The 20,492-nt window shown below is 31.3% G+C and overlaps 3 protein-coding genes across 6 annotated transcripts; all 3 read right to left on the reverse strand.

Moving 5' to 3' along the window:
• Window positions 1–1,334: 1,334 nt before the first annotated feature.
• GEX3 (gamete-expressed 3) lies at window positions 1,335–5,435 on the reverse strand. Its single transcript, XM_022905258.2, has 11 exons — window positions 5,431–5,435; window positions 4,763–4,932; window positions 4,412–4,596; window positions 3,996–4,322; window positions 3,480–3,723; window positions 3,083–3,367; window positions 2,885–2,971; window positions 2,395–2,427; window positions 2,253–2,312; window positions 2,031–2,173; window positions 1,335–1,945 (listed from the first exon to the last, which is right to left on the reverse strand). The coding sequence occupies exons 1-11, from the start codon at window positions 5,433–5,435 to the stop codon at window positions 1,391–1,393; spliced, it is 2,094 nt and encodes a 697-aa protein (XP_022760993.2). The 3' UTR covers window positions 1,335–1,390.
• Window positions 5,436–7,053: 1,618 nt separating this feature from the next.
• LOC111307241 (Pentatricopeptide repeat (PPR) superfamily protein) lies at window positions 7,054–9,888 on the reverse strand. 2 transcript variants are annotated; one of them, XM_089751954.1, is made up of 2 exons: window positions 8,186–9,888; window positions 7,054–8,088 (listed from the first exon to the last, which is right to left on the reverse strand). In XM_089751954.1, the coding sequence occupies exons 1-2, from the start codon at window positions 9,732–9,734 to the stop codon at window positions 8,039–8,041; spliced, it is 1,599 nt and encodes a 532-aa protein (XP_089608080.1). In that variant the 5' UTR covers window positions 9,735–9,888; the 3' UTR covers window positions 7,054–8,038. The 2 variants fall into 2 exon arrangements, with proteins under 2 accessions (XP_089608080.1, XP_089608079.1); XM_089751953.1 differs by having other exon boundaries at window positions 7,054–9,886.
• A 5,043-nt stretch (window positions 9,889–14,931) lies between these two features.
• LOC111307733 (Cysteinyl-tRNA synthetase, class Ia family protein) lies at window positions 14,932–20,090 on the reverse strand. 3 transcript variants are annotated; one of them, XM_022905879.2, is made up of 9 exons: window positions 19,615–20,090; window positions 19,421–19,484; window positions 18,574–18,735; window positions 17,738–17,908; window positions 16,817–17,098; window positions 16,583–16,708; window positions 15,981–16,181; window positions 15,575–15,676; window positions 14,932–15,372 (listed from the first exon to the last, which is right to left on the reverse strand). In XM_022905879.2, the coding sequence occupies exons 1-9, from the start codon at window positions 19,995–19,997 to the stop codon at window positions 15,136–15,138; spliced, it is 1,728 nt and encodes a 575-aa protein (XP_022761614.2). In that variant the 5' UTR covers window positions 19,998–20,090; the 3' UTR covers window positions 14,932–15,135. The 3 variants fall into 3 exon arrangements, with proteins under 3 accessions (XP_022761614.2, XP_022761615.2, XP_089607564.1); XM_022905880.2 differs by having other exon boundaries at window positions 19,421–19,488; window positions 19,615–19,706; XM_089751438.1 differs by having other exon boundaries at window positions 18,574–18,769; window positions 19,421–19,488; window positions 19,615–19,706.
• Between the last annotated feature and the right edge of the window lie 402 nt (window positions 20,091–20,492).

Consider the following 20,492-nt stretch of genomic DNA (forward strand, 5'->3'; position numbering starts at 1 on the left):
AGCGTGATAGCAGCCATTTTCCAAGGGATCATCCGAAACGATAACCTCCAAGGAAATTAAAACTTCGACTATGGCAATGGTGGGGGCGTTGGGTAAGCTAAACCCCCAAGATTTTGAAAAATCTCTTTAAAATTCTTATATTTATATATTATATGTATTAAATAAATTTAAATGTTCCTTCAAATTAAAAGATTAAAATATATTTATTTATTTTACTCACCAATTATTATTTATAAATACTTAAAATTAATTAGTTTCTCACAAATATTAAGATACAATTATGTGAATTTTAAAAAAATTAATTTAACTTTTTAAATTTTAACTTACATTTTTCATTAATCAATAAATAAATTTAGATTTTTTTCTTTGATCCACTTATTGATTGTCAATATCAAAAAAGAAATTATTAAAATATTTAGTTCAAATTTAATTATTGAAGATTTTATTTTTTTTAAAAAATGTCACTCACAATTTTAGATATGGTTATTTATTTAATATATTTTACTTTTTTATATTTTTATTTATAAATTGATAAATTTTATGATTTTTTATTAATATATTATTTATATATATGTCTTATGTTAATTAAATAACATAACTCAAATGAAATATTATATATATATATATATATAATATTAGACTTTTAGTTGATTACTTCAAAATTAAATGTGAAGATCCACCGTTGATTATGGTTATGGCTATGGCAATGACTATACGTTGTGCATGAATTATTTATATAGGGAATAGTATTACTATTTCTGATCAAAGAAGGTTTAGGAAAGCAATTAATCCCATCCCGCTTTATATTGGAATTAATGAGATAATTTTATTATTATTATTATTGAATAATTATAAGAGATAATTCTAAATACCAAAAGAATTAGGAGTACTAATTCCAAATAAAAAATAATTAGGAGCCTTAATTCTAATTCACCTTTTTGTGCGTCATATATTTTTAAATTATTACAAAGTATAAAAAGACCAAAATGATTGAAGTAAAGGATTCAAGGTAAATTAGAAATTAAAAAAAAGATCAAAATGATTTTGCAAATATTATTTAACAAATGAAGTGAGAATTTAAATCTTAAAATAGAAAATCAATAATAAAAATTAATTGTTAACGGCCAGATTGTGCATCAAATTGCTTTGAGGAGAGAGATTTATTAAGAAATTAAGATTGAATCTAATTTATGATGTTTTATCTATTTCATCTAAATTATAAAATAAATAATTTCAATTCAAGATATTTATATAAAAAATTTAAATTAATTGTAAATTGCAATGAGGATTGTGGATAAAGATCTATATATGAAACGTAGCTGATTTAATTCACTTCTTACGATACAGCATTTCAATTTATATGCCTAGTATTTAACCAATTGCTTCTGCTTCAGCCACTGCTTGGCTTGGATTCCACCACCTCTCCCTCGTCATCAAACTTTTCCTCCCCCGATTCTTGCTCAACAAACAGATAATTCATATACCCTTTTGAGCTGGAAGCTGGCTCTGATGGACTTCTTTGATATTTTCTTCCAAGCTGTTCATCATCACTTGAACTTTCAGTTTCAACGGGCATCTTTAACTTGCCTTTGGAAGCAGCCTCCTCTCCTTCAGAATCTGAAACAGCTTCCCTCTCACTGCTACTTTCGTCAGAAGATGTGTTGCTTAAAGTGTGGAAAATGGTAACACTTTCTTTCTTTGCCCTTTGGAAAGAATAGCTCCTTGTTCTTCCACCATATAATGGAAGAGATTTTGATTTTGAACCTCCTGCTCTATCCCTACCCAAACTGTAGGTTGTTGACAGCTTTCTCTCAATGCCTTGCCTTTCTCGTACCAATTCACCAAGTTTTTCTGTTGCTTCATTGGCTAATGCTTCCTCTGCATCCTCATGCTCAAGTTCTGTAATTGTCCTATCAAATGCTTTCTTCTTAAGTTGGAGAGATCTCTGAAAGGCCAAAATGTCAAAACATTTGGTGTACATATTATTACCTTTTCGATCTCATTGAGAGTCTTCTTTACATATAACTTACTCGCTTTTCTAGAAAGCGTCCAAGGCCTTGATCTTGAAGCTTCTTTTTCCTCCAAAAGATACAACAGAACCGCATGACTGCAGCTAAAACTACCAAGAGCAGGGACTCGAATAACAGGAAGAGAATTATGGCCCTTCTATTACCTGGAAGTGAAGTGACAATTTGGTCATTCTTCACAATTTAGCTCATTTGATTCTAGAGGTAATTTGAGTTGCAGGTTACCTGTGTAGATACTGACGCGCTTGCATGTTCCTTGGGAGCAGCTAGATGCAAGCTTCAGAGCTGGTGACAGATTAAGAGTCTGTGTCAATCCAGTAACTAAAGAAACTAGAAAACTTGATGAGGTGCTTATAGGAACAATTACCCTCGCTGCGACAAGGTAGCCGGTTGCCAGTGTCTACAAATCAATCACAAAGACCAGCATGTAAGTTTAACGACAACATTGCTTAGTTAAATTTCTAGAGAATTTAAGCCACTCTGTTCATAGGCATGTGTTTATAAAATTAAAGAAGCATTGGTTTCAAACTTCTTTAAAAGAATAAGTGAAATCTATGAGAGCTCTAAACCTTTTCCATACAAGTTGCAGAATAGGATTGGGATATTACAGACGGCTTCATGCCTACATGCTTACATTGTAGATGGCGAAAGAGTTTTGTACAATCAAAGTTTCCTATCTTAAAACACAGTTTTTCTAGAAAGAGCTGAGGTAATGGATTGATCAAATGATTCAAGTCTCCTTATATTGAAATGGACGTTAACGGTGTTCGCATGGCAATATTGATTTTAAATGTCATGGAAGTAGGACAAGCATAAACTGGAAGAAGCAAGTGATATGATAGGTCGAAGAATCTCACTCGAAGCAGTGACAAAAGCAAGAAGCATGCCCTCATCCAGTACAAAGTTCTGCAGATCACTCTTAGACAATGAGGATAAAAACGGGCCTGAAAAAAACAACCATAAAGGGTACTGAACATGCAAGCTGAAACTTGTATATGAGAATGTAAATCAATTATACAATCCAAATAATGATGATTAAAAAAAATGTACATCACCTTGATGGCTTTCAGACCAGTAGATTTTGCCAGTAGCTGGAACCATCAAGGTGAAGACTGAACCTTTTGGTTTCATTGCTGAGACATAAGTGTATTGCTCGTTCACGTGGATAACCTTTCCCTCCATTTCTGTCTGACAAAAATATACTGCATAGCCAGAGCAATCAAGGAAAGGACTAAATTGGATCACAGAATCTAATGCAGATACTTTTGGAAACTTCTTGAGAGTCCCGGTTGGTGAAAATGAGTATAGGAATCCATCCAATGAACCAATTGTCACCCAACCTGTTGTGAAAATTTTGATGTACCGGTGTTGTTTTAGTAGAAAAATAAGAATGAGAAAGTGAAAGACAGTTTTGAAGAAGCGAAATTAGGAGGTAAAGAAGTAAAACTTGACCATAAGAATCAACCAGTGAAGATTCAGCAGTACTTAGCGGCCCGATACTTTTCTGCCAGAGGACATTTCCTGAAGAAACGTCTAGTGCCAGGATAAGAGATTTAACCGGTACAGTAACATATAAGCGGCCATTATTTCCTGGTGTAACAGTGTAAACCTTATCAAATGAACTTAAGTCCTGAATCCATTTAAACTGAGGCCTACGAACTGCCACAGAATAAAGTTCCCCTCCAGTATTTGAGATCTGCATATGCAAAAACATAGAAACATCATCCTAGGAGGCAAGTACAATCTTAAATTAAGAGATGGGAAATTTCTAAAACAGTTGTACTCTTAAAAATGCCTATGCAGTTTACATTAAATTGCATGGTCAAACAAAAAAAAAAAGGCTAAACTACCATTTTAGCAAAGCAATTTCTGAATTTCATTTCCCCTTTCTCTTAGGAATTATATTCAAACTATGAGGTTATTTATGGTAGATTCTTAATGGAGGAATGACAGGTGAGCAGACCTTACATAAACACTAGCCTCACATTGATCAATCACAGGGACTGAAGCAAAATAACAATCTGAAACACCTTTCCTGCAACCTTGCTTGTAGCCATAATGATCTAGCACAGGTCCAGCACTCCAAAGTAGTTGTCCCCGTGTCATATACGCAAACAAACCCCGATTTTTAACATTGATAAACACAGATGACCATAACTTGTTTACAGCAAGCCCAACAATTTCGTCTCCCGGCTGACCAGGTCCAGGATCAAAGAGAACTTGGATCGCAGGTTCTGAAGTTCCAACTTTCATGATATTGATTTGAAGTACCCTGTTTTCTGCAATCAAATATATCTGCCAATATCTTGGTGAAATCAACAATCACTGCATTCAGAAAAAAATATATATCATTTAAAGTAGTAATATCATTGCTGAGTCCTTACCTTTCCTCTGCCACCATGAACTGGGGCTTTAGACATGTTGCATTTCAAACTCAAAGGTAATAACCAAGCAATGGAACCATTACTTTCAAATGCTAATAACATCTTCTCAGAACAAGCATAAATTCTTCCACCATCTCCAATTAAAGGCTTCGAAAGCCTGTTAACACTTCTGAAACTTTCTTGACCTGACTCTCACATTCACCCCCAAAAAATGACAATACCATTAGCTTATCAGCATGGCTACTGGTTAGAGACCAGAAAAGAGAAAAAGGGTATGAAAAAGTTTTGTGAAACAAGTTGTATGCAGAAAAAGAATGAAGGAAACAATGGGAAAGTAAAGAGATAAAGAACCTGAAAACAAGAGTGGATAATGTGGGTAATTCTGGGACCATGAGGACTGAGAAAACACCAAATCAGAAGCCACCATGAAGAGGAAGGAGAGAAGGAAAAGTATTGCAGACATTGGGAGACCTGAGAGGAAATTCAGTAGTTGATTTTTGGCAGAGAGGTTGATGAAGTTGCTGCAATTCACATTGGGATAAAAGAGGAGGGAAAAACAGTTTCTTAACTGCCCTGGAAAATTAATATTATCATAATTAATTAATATCAATTATATGTGAAGATAAAAAAAATCAATTATATGTTTTTATTATTTATCGTAATGAAATTAACAATTGCTCGATATGCTTTTTATTTAAAATTTGTATATATAATATCATCAATTATATAATAATTAAGCATTTTAAATATATTATTTAATTATATAATTATTTTATTTAATTAACTAACATATTTTTTTATTTAAAAAAATATATGTTTTTATGCCACATTTATATATTTTATTTAATAAAAATATTTTCATATCATATCAAATTTTTATCCTTTTTTCCTTAATATCCCCTTTTAATCTCTTTTTTCATGAAATATCTATAAAATAAATATATTGAATATTTGAAATTTTTTTAAAAAAAAAGCCCAAATTCTATGGTGGAAATCAGGTAAATGAGTTCCAAACAAACATCATAAAACGTGTATAAACCCAAAAAACCAATTATCAAAATTAATCATTAAAATTTATTATATATTTATATTATATAATTAATTTTATGATCATTAACGAACATATTTAATGACAAATTCATTAATTATAAAGTATATTTCCAAAAGTATAAGTAACTTATCTATTTCTTAAAATTTTTAAAATTTTATTTTGTGGAATAAGTTCATTTGAATTTTTATAAAAAGATAAAATATTAAAGAAATTCAATGTGTGGTGACAAATTTTTAATTAAAATTTTTATACATTTTAATTTTATCATCTAATAATTTATGAAATTATAAGAAGAATTATATTGTTTTACATTTATTTTTTATTTTTTAATTAGATAATTAGATTCAATAATTTTTATTTGGTTCTTTTATTTACAAATAATGAAAAATGCTCTTTCTAGTATTTATTTTTTCACTTTAAAACTTTTTACTAGATTTATATAGTTGAGTCTCATACTTTTTTAATTAAAAAAATAAATTTATCTAAGTTTTTAACTAATTATTTAGTAACATGTCTTTTTTAACATTAGAATTATAAATTCATCTATATGATTCATAAGATCAAGTTTTAAGTAAAGGTAGTGAAATTTTCTTTTGAATAAATTTTAAAATGCAATTATATTAAAACTTAAGAACATGTTTTTTTTTTTTTATATCTGTGTATTTTTTTATTTATTTATAAGACATAATTTGATTAAAAGTTTTACAAATAATATTTAAATTAGATCTTAATAGAATGAAACTACTTAAATATAACTAAAATAAATTTTAGTTTTAACAATATTTTTATAATTAATTTAAAAGTAATATGATTGTCATGAGTAAATTTTCTTGAACTCAATTGCTCAAAAGTAAATCTCTTAAGAAATATAGATTTTAAAGCAATTATAAATTATAAGAATTCATAATACATTTTATTACTTAGATTAATAATATAACGTGCAAGCGCATGAGATCTTCACTAACATTTTTTAAACTTAATTTTGCATTTATATTTTTTAATATATAATTTGCACTATTTGTAATAGTAACAAAATTTTTTTCTCTCTTTAAATAAATAAAACATATCGTTTATCGAAAAAAATTTTAGATAAAATAAATATGTGATGCAAACAATATTTTTTTAGTATCAAATAACTAAAAGAACAATAAAACTAATATTTATATTCAAATTGTTACGGCAAAAGAAAAAATTTAATCCATCTTTGTTATTGGGATTTTCTTGTTTATATTTAAATTTTAAGTACATTATTAAAAATGAAAAACAAATATGATAATGATGATACAATATAAAACCATATAATTATCAAAATTTTATAAATTTTAATACTATTTAATTATGAAATTAATCGTGCAGAGCATGAATGTAAAAAAAAATCTAGTATTTAGTGAAAATTAAAGTGATGAATAGTAATAATCATTTAGAATTAATTGTTTAAATTGTCTGAGTACATGTTAGAAGACGCTTTTCACAAACTTGAACAACAATTTTTGGAGGTATGTAATTTTTTTTTAATACAAAAAAAGCTATAGCATGAAGATAAGGGAAGATATTATAAGTGTTAGGATTCGAATCTCAAATCTATTAGATGTAGGATTTTAAAAATAATGATATGAACCAATTAAGCCAAGCTTTAGATTCAAATTTTGGTTTTGTATACTTTACTTTGTTTTACTTACAAAATGATATTAGTAGCATAAAGATTAATTGAATCTAGCACTTGAAAGAAATGTGCGTCTCTTACATCATGAAAACAACGGAAGCAGAATAGAGGCTGTGGCATGGACATACCCTGGAGATTGAATAGGAGGGGGATGCACAAGATCAAGTGAGATTCCATGCTAAAGTTTATAGGGAAGATTTTTTTGGGCATTCTCGTTCATCTTTCTTGTTTGGAAAGCCTATGTGATTGCCTTCATCGCAAAAGGAGAATTTCATGTCCAGAAAGCCTATCATGCATATCTGGTTTCAGGAAGCTACCGTTCTCAACCCCAGAAAAGATACACTAGGAACTATGCAGCAGAGATAGCCCCGAGTCACTAGAAAAATAAAATAATTTTAGGCCAGTTTTACAACTCCATGTCCAGTTGATAGATCTTCTACAGATCTGTGTCTCTTGCATCCCTCAAGGAAGCTACGCCATGTAAGGGCATCAGGTGGGAAAGGCATGCTGGCAATAATCTGTTCTGCTTCCTTGAGTTTTCCATGTCTAGCCAGTAAGTCTACCATACAATAATAATGATCCATTTTTGGTTCAAACCCATAGTCAGTTTTAATTCTCCTGAACAATTCCATACCTTCTTTCACTAATCCAGCATGTCTGCAAACAGTTAAGATTGAAATTAAAGTGACCACATCGGGCTTAAATCCTAGAAACTCCATCTCTTGGAACCTATCCAAAGCTTCATGATAATAACCGTTGACTCCAAGGGCAGAAATCAAACATGTCCAGGTGATGAGGTTTCTGTTTGCCATTCCATTGAAGATTTTCACTGAACTTTTTAGGCATCCACATTTTCCATACATGTCTATAAGTACATTGCAAACAAATGTGTCACAGAGACTGAAATCAGTCTTTATGATGAGACCATGAACGGAACTTCCCAAAGCCAGGTTACAAAGTTTACTGCAAACAGTTAAAAGGCTAACAAATGTGTAATTGTCTGGATATATTTGAGTCATTTGCATGTGTCTAAAAAGTTCAAAAACGTCTTTATACTGACCATTACGTGCACAAGCTGCAATCACGATATTCCAAGATACAATGTCAGGTTCTTCAAGAACAGAAAGCAGCTTTATTGTTTCATGGTGCTGGCCTACTCTGTTATAAATTCCTGCAGCAATATTAGAGGGCACTAAGGCGAGTGGTCTTTCAAAATCTGTAACAAAAGCAAGGGCATCAGATAGGAGACCGTTTTTAGCATATGAGGTCATGAGGGAGCTCAATACATATACATTATCTTCGTAGCCCATTTTAATAATCAAACAATGAAGCTGTAGTAGCTCTGTGGCCACTGAAGATTTAAGAAGTGCAGAAAATGTAAACTCATTAGGCCGGTAACCCAGTTGCAGCATATCTACCAGTAAAGAAGCAGAAGTAGAGAATTTACCAGCATAACCCAAAATTAAAGCATTCCAAGAAACTACATTCTTTTCATATATACCATCAAAACATCGGTGGGAGTCTTCCAATTTATCACATTTTGCATAAAAGTCAACTAGTGCACTACCTACAAATACATCAGATTGAAAGCCCTTCTTGATTGTTTTGGCATGAATGTATTCTCCTAAATTTGGGATCTGCAAACTACTACAAGAAGCTAGTATAATAACTAAGGTAGTCTGGTTAGGCATCATTCCATCTTTGGACATTTGGAAGAAGAAATCTAAAGCTTTTAGAGGATTCTCATCCTTTCCCAGTGCACCGATAATCGTATTCCATGACACAATATCAGTAATACGCATAAGCTCAAAGACTTTTTCAGCTGAGCAGATGCTCACACATTTGGCATACATATTAATAAGAGAGTTTGCGACTGGAACTTCATAATCAAAACCACATTTAATCACTAAGCCATGTATCTGTTCTCCAAATTCCAAATCAAGCTCACCTTTCAACCCAGACAAAACACCCACAAATGAACAGTCAGATAAAGATGCCTCCACCCTTAGAAGCTCACGAAATAAAAGCATACTATCTTCGACCAACCCATGATGCGCACACAAAGAAATGATCGAGTTCCATGTTACCAAACTCTTCCTAGACATGTGTTCAAATGCATCAACTGCCTCAGATACGAACCCATACCTTCCATACAGACCTAACAAAGCAGTGCCGACAAAGTGATCTGCATAGAACAACCCATTCTTGACAACCAATGCTTGCAACTGAACCCCACCAGAAAGATCCAACGACTGAGACGACAACAGTCCGGCCAACGCAAAGGGGCTAGGCCAAAACCCAGAACCTCTCATCAAAGAAAACAATTCCAAAGCAGTGCAAAGGTCCCCAGATTTGCTACAGGCAGTGATGATGGAACTAAAAGATACCACGTTTCTACTAGTCATACTGTCAAACACTTTGCGTGCCACTGATAAATGGCCTAGGGATGCATACTGAGAGATGATGTTGTTGTATAAAAAGATGGGTTGGGAGGTGTAAGGGCCAAGGGTGATGGCGATCGCGTGGAGAGGCTTAGTGGTTTTAAGGGAAGGAAATGCAGAGGTAGATTTGAGTAGTTGAAGGAGACGTTGTTGGGGATGTTGATTCATTCATTCAGGCGGGAAACTTGTTCCGAGAATAAATGCAGATGATTTCTACATTAATATAGTATCATAGTTGATTTTGAAATTTTGTTGCATAAATAAAAATCTTACCCGCCTTTCTTGTTTTTGGATTAGTATTTAAATTTAATATTTTTGGCTACCGGTATTTACATATTTATTTGATCGAGTTAGAAGTGAAGAATTTGAAGTAGATAAATTGTTTAGTCCTTTAAGTTAAAGTAAAATGTGTCGTATTTGATAATTTAAGATAGATGATTACAGATCGTGCATTTGAGATGACTCTAACAAATGATTATCAATAAGAGTCAAACCCAAAACCTTTTCTTAAAAAAAAAAAAATTATTGAATCAACCAATTATTAGTATATTTACATATTTATATTACATATTTTGTAAATCGTAAAACAATGGACAGTATTATTCATTTTTATTGGCCTCTTCTACATTTATATTTTCAAGCTTTTTATTTCTTTTGATAAAAAATTGTAGTTGTAAATGATATTAGAAAAATACTTGTGCGTTGCGTGTGGGTTAAAATTTTTCTATTTTTTATTTTCATTCATCAAAATATTTAAATTTTTTTAATTAAAAAATAAATAATAAACGAAGATAATACATAAATATCATCAACAAGTGATTGATTTAATCGGTTAAAATTTATTTTTCTCAACGAAAAAATTTTATATTCGAGTTTTGTCAGTGATCACTTGTTAATGTTATTTTAAATGTACAATCTATAACTATTTATCTTAAGCTGTTAGATACGACATATCTTATCTTGATTTAAAAGATTAAATAATTTATTCACCTTCAAATTTTTTCTAAAAAACAAAAAAAAAAAAGAATACCGTTATTTTTTAGTTTTCCTTCCGTGTGGTTGTTTAAATTAGCCTATAGGTTTGTATTATTTCTTTGATTTTAGCCAAAAAGATGTATAGCTCGTAATTGCATGTGAACATCATCAAACCAAGATCCGAGCATCAACACACAAAGTTAAAAGGTAATTTTGGGTTTAAGGTCGCATGGATACAAAATTTAAAACCAAAGCTCGTAATATATATGCGTGTGTCACGGGTCAAGATTTAAGTTTCGAATCCCGTACGATTCTTGGATCCAAACATTCACCTTTCTGATATTTCAGATCAATTTTTCTGCCATAATTTATACCTTTGTAAGTTATTATCTGCTTTGACCTTTCTATTATGTTCGATGTAGGATTCAGAACTCTTCTTTAGGTCTGTGACATTCTCCCCCACTCAATCTCGTGACGAGCACGGGTCAAGATTTAAGTTTCGAACCCTGTACGATTCCTGGATCCGGACATTCACCTTTTTGATGTTTCAGATCAGTCTTCCTGCCATGGTTCATACCTTTGTGAGGTATTATCTGCTTTGACCTTCCTATTATGTTGGATGTAGGATTCAGAACTCTTCCTTAGGTCTGTGACATTCTCCCCCACTCAATCTCGTGACGTTCTCGTCACGGAGGCTGGTTACCTACCTCCCTCAAGGTGCTTGACGTGGATCGAATGATTTAGGGCTGGCTCTAATACCACTTATCATGAGATTTAAGCTCCGCGTAAGGCTGGTTACCCACCTCCTTCGAAGTGCTCAACGTGGATCGAATGATTTAAGGCTGACTCTGATATCACTTATCACGAGATTTAAGCTTCGCGTACGGCTCCAGGACCCGGGCATTCATCCTTTCGACATTTCAGATCAGCTTTCTTGCCACGGTTCACATCCTTGTGAGGTATTGTGTGCTTTGGTCCCCCTAACCTCACGGTTTTGTCTTACAAAAAGTGCCTTATAAGGCGGAAGTGGTGTGAACCTTTATATATCCCAATAACCCTCATATTATATTCGATGTGGGATTCAAGACTCTTTTTTAGATCTGTGACACGTGCATTACAGGATCATACTACCTTTGATGAAAATAACAATTATGCTCAAATCTAATAATATGGGCATAAACAAATAGAATATGAATAAATTTAATTTAAATTTTTTGAAACCAATCAAAGTTGATAGTTGCAAAATTTTAATTTTTAATTATATAATAACAATTTTTATTTAAAATTTAAAATAAAAGTTAAGGATCAAGTTTAAAAAAATTATAGGATCTCACTTGTGATTTTATTAAGGGCTTCACGTTTTTTTTCATATATGTCACAAGAAAGATAAGTGCAATTTAAGGGAAAAAATAATAATTTCATTTAATCAACACTAAAAATGCAAATTATTTTTGTTTATAAGAGATTCAATTAATTGAAGATTGGGATTGGTTATCTGGTCAATTCCAATTCAATATCTTCAATTGCAGAAAATGAGAATTTGAAAATTTAAATAAAATTAATTATTTAATGTTATGAATATGTTCATATGCTTGGCAACAAGGGATATAATTGCATTGACAAAGAAGCCTCGATCATAATTGTTTTTCACCTCTTGATTTAGTGGTTAAAAGGGCTTTTAAAAATATATATATGCGTGAGTTCTAATCCTGTAATCTCCTTTTTTTTCTTGTACTAACGTTTATCCTCCTTTGGGACAAAAAAAAAAAAAGATCCATAATCTTATTATCCCTCTTCATTTGTGATTAATTTACCTTTCCATTGTTGGTTACCTTTTCTCATATATATAGATTTTAGATTTAGAGTTTAAATGATTATTATAAAAATAAAAATTAGGCTATAAAAATATGGTTTATGTGATAATAATATGGGTTTTGAATCAAGAATAGGTTCAAATAATTAAAATTTGAAATTAACTTTTTTTATTCGGATTGATTTAAAAAAATTAATTTTCATATGAAAAAATTTAATTCGAATAATTTGGTTTGATGAAATCACAATTTCACAAAATTGCAATAAAATTTTTTAAAAATCAAAATAAAATAGACCCTAATATAAGTTTCGAATTTATTTTTTATTTTATTTTATTTTTTTTAATACTATAATAGCTACCATTGTTGGATTCTTAATGTAAGTTTTTTTGTGGTTGATATTTGTATTTATATTTGACCAAAAAAACTATTTGTGTTTGAATTTTTTAAATAAAAATGTACATAACAAAAGGATTTTGATAAAGAACATCTTGTTAAAAATAATTAAATTATTATTATATTAATATTTTTTTGGGTACAAGAGAAATCTATAGTAATATTTTATATTAAATACAATAGTTAATAGTTTTTTTTTTTTTTCATAAATTTCAATGCATTGAAAAAAATAATTTACTTAATAACTAATTTAATATGGTAATCATAAAAAAATAACTTAATATGATAATCATAAAAATACTTTTAAATCCGTAGTAAAATATCAACAAAACAAGACTTTATAATACTCTTTTATTCGTAATTTAAAAGAAAATTGGGGAAAAGTGGCATATCAACCAAAAATTAAAAATAATTTAACATCATCCTTGAATAAATAAAAATTAAATATTTAAAAGATATAAAACTATTTTGATATAAATCAATGGCCTTTTTTCATCTATCTTTCTTTTTATATATTAATACCAACTCTCAAGGCTAATTATAATCTAAAAAAAATTTAAAATATATGTATTTATTACATAATGTCTACGATTTGAGTTAATTTGATTTAATTTTGATTAAATTAATTATATTTATATTTAATAATTTAAATTTCTCTATCAATTAATTTTATTCTAACCAAATTAATTACATTTACTTTAATAGATTAAATCTCTTTTAATTAATTTTAATTTTTAATTTAATTTAATTTAATTTTACTTAGATTAATCACATTTGTTTTTAATAGCTTATATCTCTTCTGATTCACAATTCATAAATATGTTAGAAAATTCATAAATGTATTAAAAATATACATAAATAACGGTTTTAATGTTCCGTTTATAATCATAATTTTTTGTTATACCATTATTTGTAAACACGATACGCTATTGTTTCTGTTAATGATAATTCACACTTCTATTGAGATAAATAACGGAGATAGAGGACGACTACTGGACTAAATTGCGGATGCTATTTAAATCCATGCTAATAGTGGAACGAAACATTTTTCTTAAAAATGAACAACTTGAAGCATCAGGTGCTTACTGGAGACAAGAACCCCATTTGGTTGAGTGCATAAACCCAGCTTCTCACTTCTTGATGACTATCTAGTCTCTAATCCAAGCTATTTCAAATCAATTACTCAATTAACAACGCGATTTTCTTAGCAACCAAACAACTTCGTTTTCGATTACTTATTTCTTTTTTGTTTCATAAATTCCAAATGAAGGAATCATTAACAGCTCGAATTTTTCTGAACAACCAAACAAGAATGATCAGAAAATAATTCAATAATTTAAAAAACAGAAAAGTTACCTTTGAGATTTTGAGTTTTTGTTTGCGTTTTGGAGATAGAGATTCAGAAACCGTTTGGATCAGAGCAAAGATTAGGGAGTGAGTGACGATCGAAGAGCTCTTTCTATTCTTGGCACCTTTTTTTTTTTTGGTGGATTTAACTGCAAACAACGGATCAATTACTTAAGCTGGGCAGAGGTTATTTTTGTAATTAAGTTCTTAAACTGAACGCCGGCGCCCAACGTTTTTCCAATTAATATATGCAGCAAGTGCGAACCATGCAATTACTAGATGGAATATTTGTATTTTATTTTATTTTATTCCTCTTGCAATTTGTTAAACATTTTTTCCAAAAAAATTGCAACATAAAAAATAGAAAAATAGAAAAATAAATTAATTTTTACTATAATAAAATAATAATTATTTTCAAAACAGGTTTCTTTCTAAACTTTTAGCTTTTGTAAACAAATCTTCACTTCTTAATTATTTTAATCACAAAACAACTAATTATACTTCATCATAACATATTCATATCTTATAATTTTATAAAAAACAATGGACTATTATTTTATAAATTATTATTTAAATAAAAAATAAATTTGTTACATTCTTTTTATATAATCTATTTGGAGTTTTTTTATACTTGATGATCCATTTTTCTATAATATCACACTAAATATAATAATTTAAAATCACTAGAAATCTAATCACCTTAATAATTCTATGTGAAATTAAATCTTGAACGATGATATAGAAAATCAAACTAGACATTATCTTAAATCCAAACTTAATCAAAACACGAATAGAAGTTTGTTTCCCTATGGCATTGAAAGGATAACTTACTCAATGATAATAACATTACATGGGCAACAAAATTTTTCCACCACATGCTAATTGAAATTTCTCCACGAGTCTTATCTCTTTCCTGAACTGAAAGGAGTATAATTCATGTTCAAAATCCTCAAACTACATTTCTTGCATTGTTGTAAGAGTTGTCACAAAAAATTTTTAAGTACAGTATAAAGTTGTGACAAAGTTGAACCAGAAGTCTTTTATGTTGCAGCAACTTGCTGCTCTTGCAATGGAAGCGGAATAGCTGGTCTCCAACTTGTGCCATTTGGAGAGTCCATAAGAGCGATGCCAACAACAGCTAAATCTTTTCTAATTGCATCTGATTTTTCATAGTCTTTGTTCTTTCTTGCCTCAGTTCTTTCCTCAATTTTTTGCAAAATTTGATCTTCTGTCAACTTTGCTCGCTTCAATGCCATTTCCCTCAACTGCTGCAGTGCCTGCAGGTTCAAATAGTTTAACGAGAACGATAAATATGGAAATAGCATATAACAACACGAGATTTGCTTCAACAACTTCCAGGTGAAAAGGCAAATTGATTGGACAAGTTTGTGGAGTATGCAAAATAAAATCAGATCATATCTCATAAAATTACTTGATATCACATGTAATAGAGAGCAATATTTGGCATCAAGTCTTTACCTCGGAGTAACTTGTGGGCATCAGCCCCAAGACACTTAGAACATTCCTAATTATCTTTTCTAGAGCAGCCACTGATTCCATGCGCATTGTCTGCTTCTTCCCCTGAAAGCATCACTGTATCAATTATACCAAATACAAAGATAACAAAATAGCATCACAAAAAATGACTGCAATGCCGAAAGAATCAACATATTTTTTACAAAATAACATTTTATCCATATTTGATAAAAAGGAACAATATGCGTTCATCAACAATGGAGCCTTCCATTCATCCTTGGAATGGTTCAGGTTGAAAGCAGTGATTAATGGTTCCAAATGTTCAGGTCCATGCTTTGCTTATAGCTAAACTACAATGAAGCATTTTGAAGTTAAAAAGCATAAAACCAATCATCTTAAAACCTGATACCTTTCGAGTATGGAGCAGATCATTGATGGTTTTCAGTGGGTCAGATAATGCTGCCAAAACAACTGGAGTGTGGAGATCATCAGACACGGAAGCCAAAAAGTCATTATGGAACTTGTTGATGACATTCAAAGTGTCAGGTGGAATGGAATCCTGAAGCCCTTTGTCGTGCTGGCTCAGAACGTTTTCACAATCATGTAGTGTCTGCAGCCAATCGAATCACATCACAAATGAGATAGCAGGAAACATGCTTTTATCGACATGAAATCAAAGAACTTATTATTTCAAAGCAACTAAACTACTTCCCAGTTTTATTTGTACATAATGTCTTATCATTGCCAATCATTCACCATCAGTTTTAAGTAGCTACCTGTATCAGTTAGAAATTTATGTACCTCCAAAAGGAAAACCTATATCAGAAACCAAAAGACAAAGTATTGCTAAGCCCTAGTGCTGTCGCAGATTAAACTAGACAGCAATACAACCACAGTGGAAAGGAATGTGATTGACAAGGTACACTGGTCCAACAACTTGTACACCCTATCTCTTTGTGTACTTCAGTGCATGCACATAAAACACAGAGAGTGAAAGAGAGACTGCACCACCTGATAGATGTAGAAAATACGTTCTGAAGCACTTTCAAGTAGCACATCAGAGTAGTTGATTGGAGATCGATAGTGGGTTCCCATTAAGAAAAGTCTCAAAGCCAGTGGATGATAAAGATCTATAACCTGAGAAACAGTAAAAAAGTTGGCAATGCAAGAAACCTAGCAATGTAATTAAACTCGAAGTAAATTAGTCAAATAAAATCTGTCAAAGAGGATCACTGCACATCTTACCTGCCTAATTGTGAAGAAGTTTCCTAGAGATTTGGACATTTTCTCAGAGTCAACAGTGACAAAGCCATTGTGTATCCAGTAGCTTATATTACTCTGTTTACATGCAGCACAACTTTGAGCAATTTCATTTTCGTGGTGAGGAAACACAAGATCCATCCCTCCCCCATGGATATCAAAAGCATGACCCAGATAAGCAGTGCTCATTGCACTGCACTCAATATGCCATCCTGGTCTCCCGGGCCCCCAGGGGCTCTCCCAAAATGGCTCCCCTTCTTTTGCAGACTGCAAAAATGTTCAAAATATATTAAAGAAAAACAATACTACATCATGTTGAAAAACTATAACAAAGCCAACGTGGTTGAAAGCATAAGTAGATCGTATATGGCTCTATCTAAAATATATAATAGACAAAGTTGACATAAATTCAAGATAAACAATAATAAATAGGCTAAATTGAATCATGAGTTGATTATAATTCTTAAACCTGTACTGCCAAGAATATTTTAATAATGATCTTTAAGGATGTTTTTAGGGATATATTCATTTTGCAAAAGTGAAACATAAAAGAAAAACAAGAAAAAAAATGCATTTTGGTATAACATTTACTTATTGTTATTTAGTACCTCAATGGCATGAAAGTTTTTATTTTACATCTTCAAACCCACTAAAGATTATAGTAACATTTAGGAATACATGGGTTGCCTGATCCGTTCCACTCTTAAACAGCTTGAGCTGAGGCTCAATTACCTAAAGTTCACAATTCATGCATGCCAGGTTGCGTGCAAATAATGAAGTAAAACTACAATCTTAGTCTACTAAGAGTCAGGCACATCATGTGATACTCAGAACATATTTTCTACTTGTGATGATAGTATGTTATGCATGACACAGGTAGGTCATAATGCTTCTCATAAAGCTTGCCTTCCATAATGCAAAATCAGCAGGGTTTCTCTTCCTTGAGTCCACAGCAACACGCTCCCCAGCACGATTGTCATCCAATTTCCGCCCAGATAATTGGCCATAATCTGGAAATTTTTCCACTGAGAAGAAAACATCACTTTCAACTCTGTAGGCATACCCATTATCAACAATCTGTTCAAGGCGACAATAGCACATTGTAGATTTAAAGGGAAAAAAAAAACATTCAGCTACAGCAGAATTCAAACAAATTGAATTTTAAGTTAAAACAAGTAGAAATGCCTATCTTGATTATGAAGCCTTATTTAAATACATTAACTGTAAGACTTCTGTTACAAACAAAAGTTCTAACTTATAGCCTAAATTAACTGTCTCCTTAAGGCAGCAAAAATAATCCCAAAAAATGCTGCGAGCCAGAGAACCTGTAAATTTTAACATTAACAAGTGCAAGATCCACATTCCAAAAATATAACATACATTGTTTTTTCTTCTCTTCCCTTGCAAACTTTATTCTCTCTCAATTAACTTACATAAAGGGCATGAAATGATAAACAAAAAATTACGAATGATGTTTGATACAATAGCATGATATACAAGTTTATACAAAGAATTTTAGAATGGGATGTATGACTGAATATTTACATCATTCCATGCACTTTTGAATATTTCAAGAACACCCATCACAATGAAATAAGCAAGTACAAAGCAGCTCGCAACCAATGCACTGCAAAATTATTACCGATAGCAACTTTTGCTAGTGCTACCAATACAACATGCCAAAGAAGAGATGTTGCTTGTCAATGAATAAAAAAAGGTGCAATCATGAGTCCAGAAACTACCTGCTTGATCATGTCAATGATCTGAGGCATGTGATCAGAGACACGAGGTTCAAAGGAAGGGGGCAGACAATTAAGATGCACCATATCTTGATTGAACTCGTCACAGTAACGTCTGCTTAAACTGATTGGATCCTCCCCCAATTCATTTGCTCTAGCAAAAATCTACAGAATTTGAAAAAGTGCAGACTCAGCTATCCTGTCATATCAATTAAACAAAAACAGTCGGAATCCAAATCTTAAGGGCTCGATATAATACCTACAACAACAAAGTTAGAATTATGACAATTAACTTCAGAAAGGAAAACAAAAAAAAAAAACTGCTTAAAATATACACTTTCGCAAGCAGTGGGAATTTCAATATGCAAAATTTGATGAATTTTGTCATGTACATTAGCAATAACAACAAAAATCCCAACTCATTGGTTTCTTAAAAGCATCTCATGAAGAAAAGAAATACCCTCCCATAAAACATTTGAACGCAAAAGCAAACAATATTTTCAATCACTTTGGCGGAAAAACCGTGTGATTTTAAAAGAATAATTATGTTAGAATTGATATTACATTCTTGTAATTCGTTCATTTTTCAATCAATTATAATTTATAAGTTGGCTTTCTATCATTAACTTTTTTTTCTTTCAATAACATTTTAAGAAATAATTAGTAAAAACAATAAGCTCAAACTTAAATTTTCAAGCTTTATTACTAAAACAACATAACATTGTTTTCAAGTTTCACAGACACTACAAAAAATACTAAAACAAGCCAACATTAAAATTTGTCAAGCAAGACAAAAAATCTGAAGCTAAAGCCTAAATAATAAAGAGCAGTGTAAAAAGACTAAACTGACCTTGTCATCAACATCAGTGAAATTCCGAACATAACGAACTTCATAACCCAAATGCTTAAGATATCTGCCTAATTCCAAAATTTCAAACCCATAAAAAGAAATGAAATTCCCAATCAGTACTCAATCTAATCATATTAAAAATTAAAATAAAAATAAAATGACAGAATCAATTTGGCAAGACAGAGAAGCAAGACCTGTAAAGAATATCGAAAGTAACATAAACACGAGCATGTCCAATGTGGCTGAGATCGTATGCGGTGACACCGCAAACGTACATCCCTACTTTGCCTTCAACTTTGGGTTTAAACACTTCCTTTTTTTTACTCATTGTATTGTGCAGCCACAGCTCTGATGATGGATTCGCCGGCGGTTGGTTGCCGTCCGTTTTGTCGAAAGTTTTGCCATTGATTAACGACTGTGATGGGGTCAAAGAGTTGAAACAACGACGGATTACATTTTTCCTTTTTGGGGTGTTGAAAGGGGTCTGAGTCCCGAGTTGGACTGTGCGGAGTGAGTTGGGGAACGAAGAAAATCGGATGGAGAAAATAGGTTTGTAGCACTTTAGGAGAGTGCCCATTCGCTAATTGCTGGACTTTGGTTTCAGTTTTGAGTTTGAGTTCGACTTCGAGTTTTGGGGTTGGTTCTCTCGTTATCTACAGAGCTATTACGGCATATAACACTCGCACCGAATTATTTGTATTTATACCTTAGAAACGCATCGTTTTGGGAGCAGCTTGTCCTCTGGGTTTGGGAGAGTGAAGAAATAAAAAGGATGATTTGGTTTTTATTTGGAGAAGCTTCCAAAGATCAATGTCAAGTAATGGTTGATAGTCTAAATGCCAATGTCAAATAATGTTTTTATATTTCTTTTGTACAAAAAAAGAAAAAAAGAAGGAAGGAAGGAAGGAATTGGAAAAACATAAAATATGATAAAAGGGTAAAAATGTCAAATAAATAATTTTCAGAATTTAGCATTATATTAACCAAACAATATAATCATATTTAGTCAATAAAATATCAAGTAATTCTTATAATTCAAATTTATTTTTTTCTAAATTTTAGTTCTAAAAAT

The sequence above is a fragment of the Durio zibethinus genome, chromosome 22, assembly GCF_047325235.1.
Source record: "Durio zibethinus cultivar Kanyao isolate XHJ-2024 chromosome 22, ASM4732523v1, whole genome shotgun sequence".
NCBI lineage: Eukaryota > Viridiplantae > Streptophyta > Magnoliopsida > Malvales > Malvaceae > Durio > Durio zibethinus.

Coding starts and splice junctions, on each gene's coding strand:
- GEX3 (XM_022905258.2), bottom strand. Junction 4,597..4,762: donor TTATCCACTCTTGTTTTCAG/GTTCTTTATCTC, acceptor TGTGAGAGTCAG/GTCAAGAAAGTTTCAGAAGT. Junction 2,972..3,082: donor CTGGTCTGAAAGCCATCAAG/GTGATGTACATT, acceptor TGTTTTTTTCAG/GCCCGTTTTTATCCTCATTG.
- LOC111307241 (XM_089751953.1), bottom strand. CDS start 9,734: ATGAATCAACATCCCCAACAACGTCTCCTTCAACTACTCAAATCTACC.
- LOC111307733 (XM_022905879.2), bottom strand. CDS start 19,997: ATGGGCACTCTCCTAAAGTGCTACAAACCTATTTTCTCCATCCGATTT. Junction 16,709..16,816: donor ACTTCTTCACAATTAGGCAG/GTAAGATGTGCA, acceptor ACTGTTTCTCAG/GTTATAGATCTTTATCATCC. Junction 15,373..15,574: donor TGCCCACAAGTTACTCCGAG/GTAAAGACTTGA, acceptor TTGAACCTGCAG/GCACTGCAGCAGTTGAGGGA.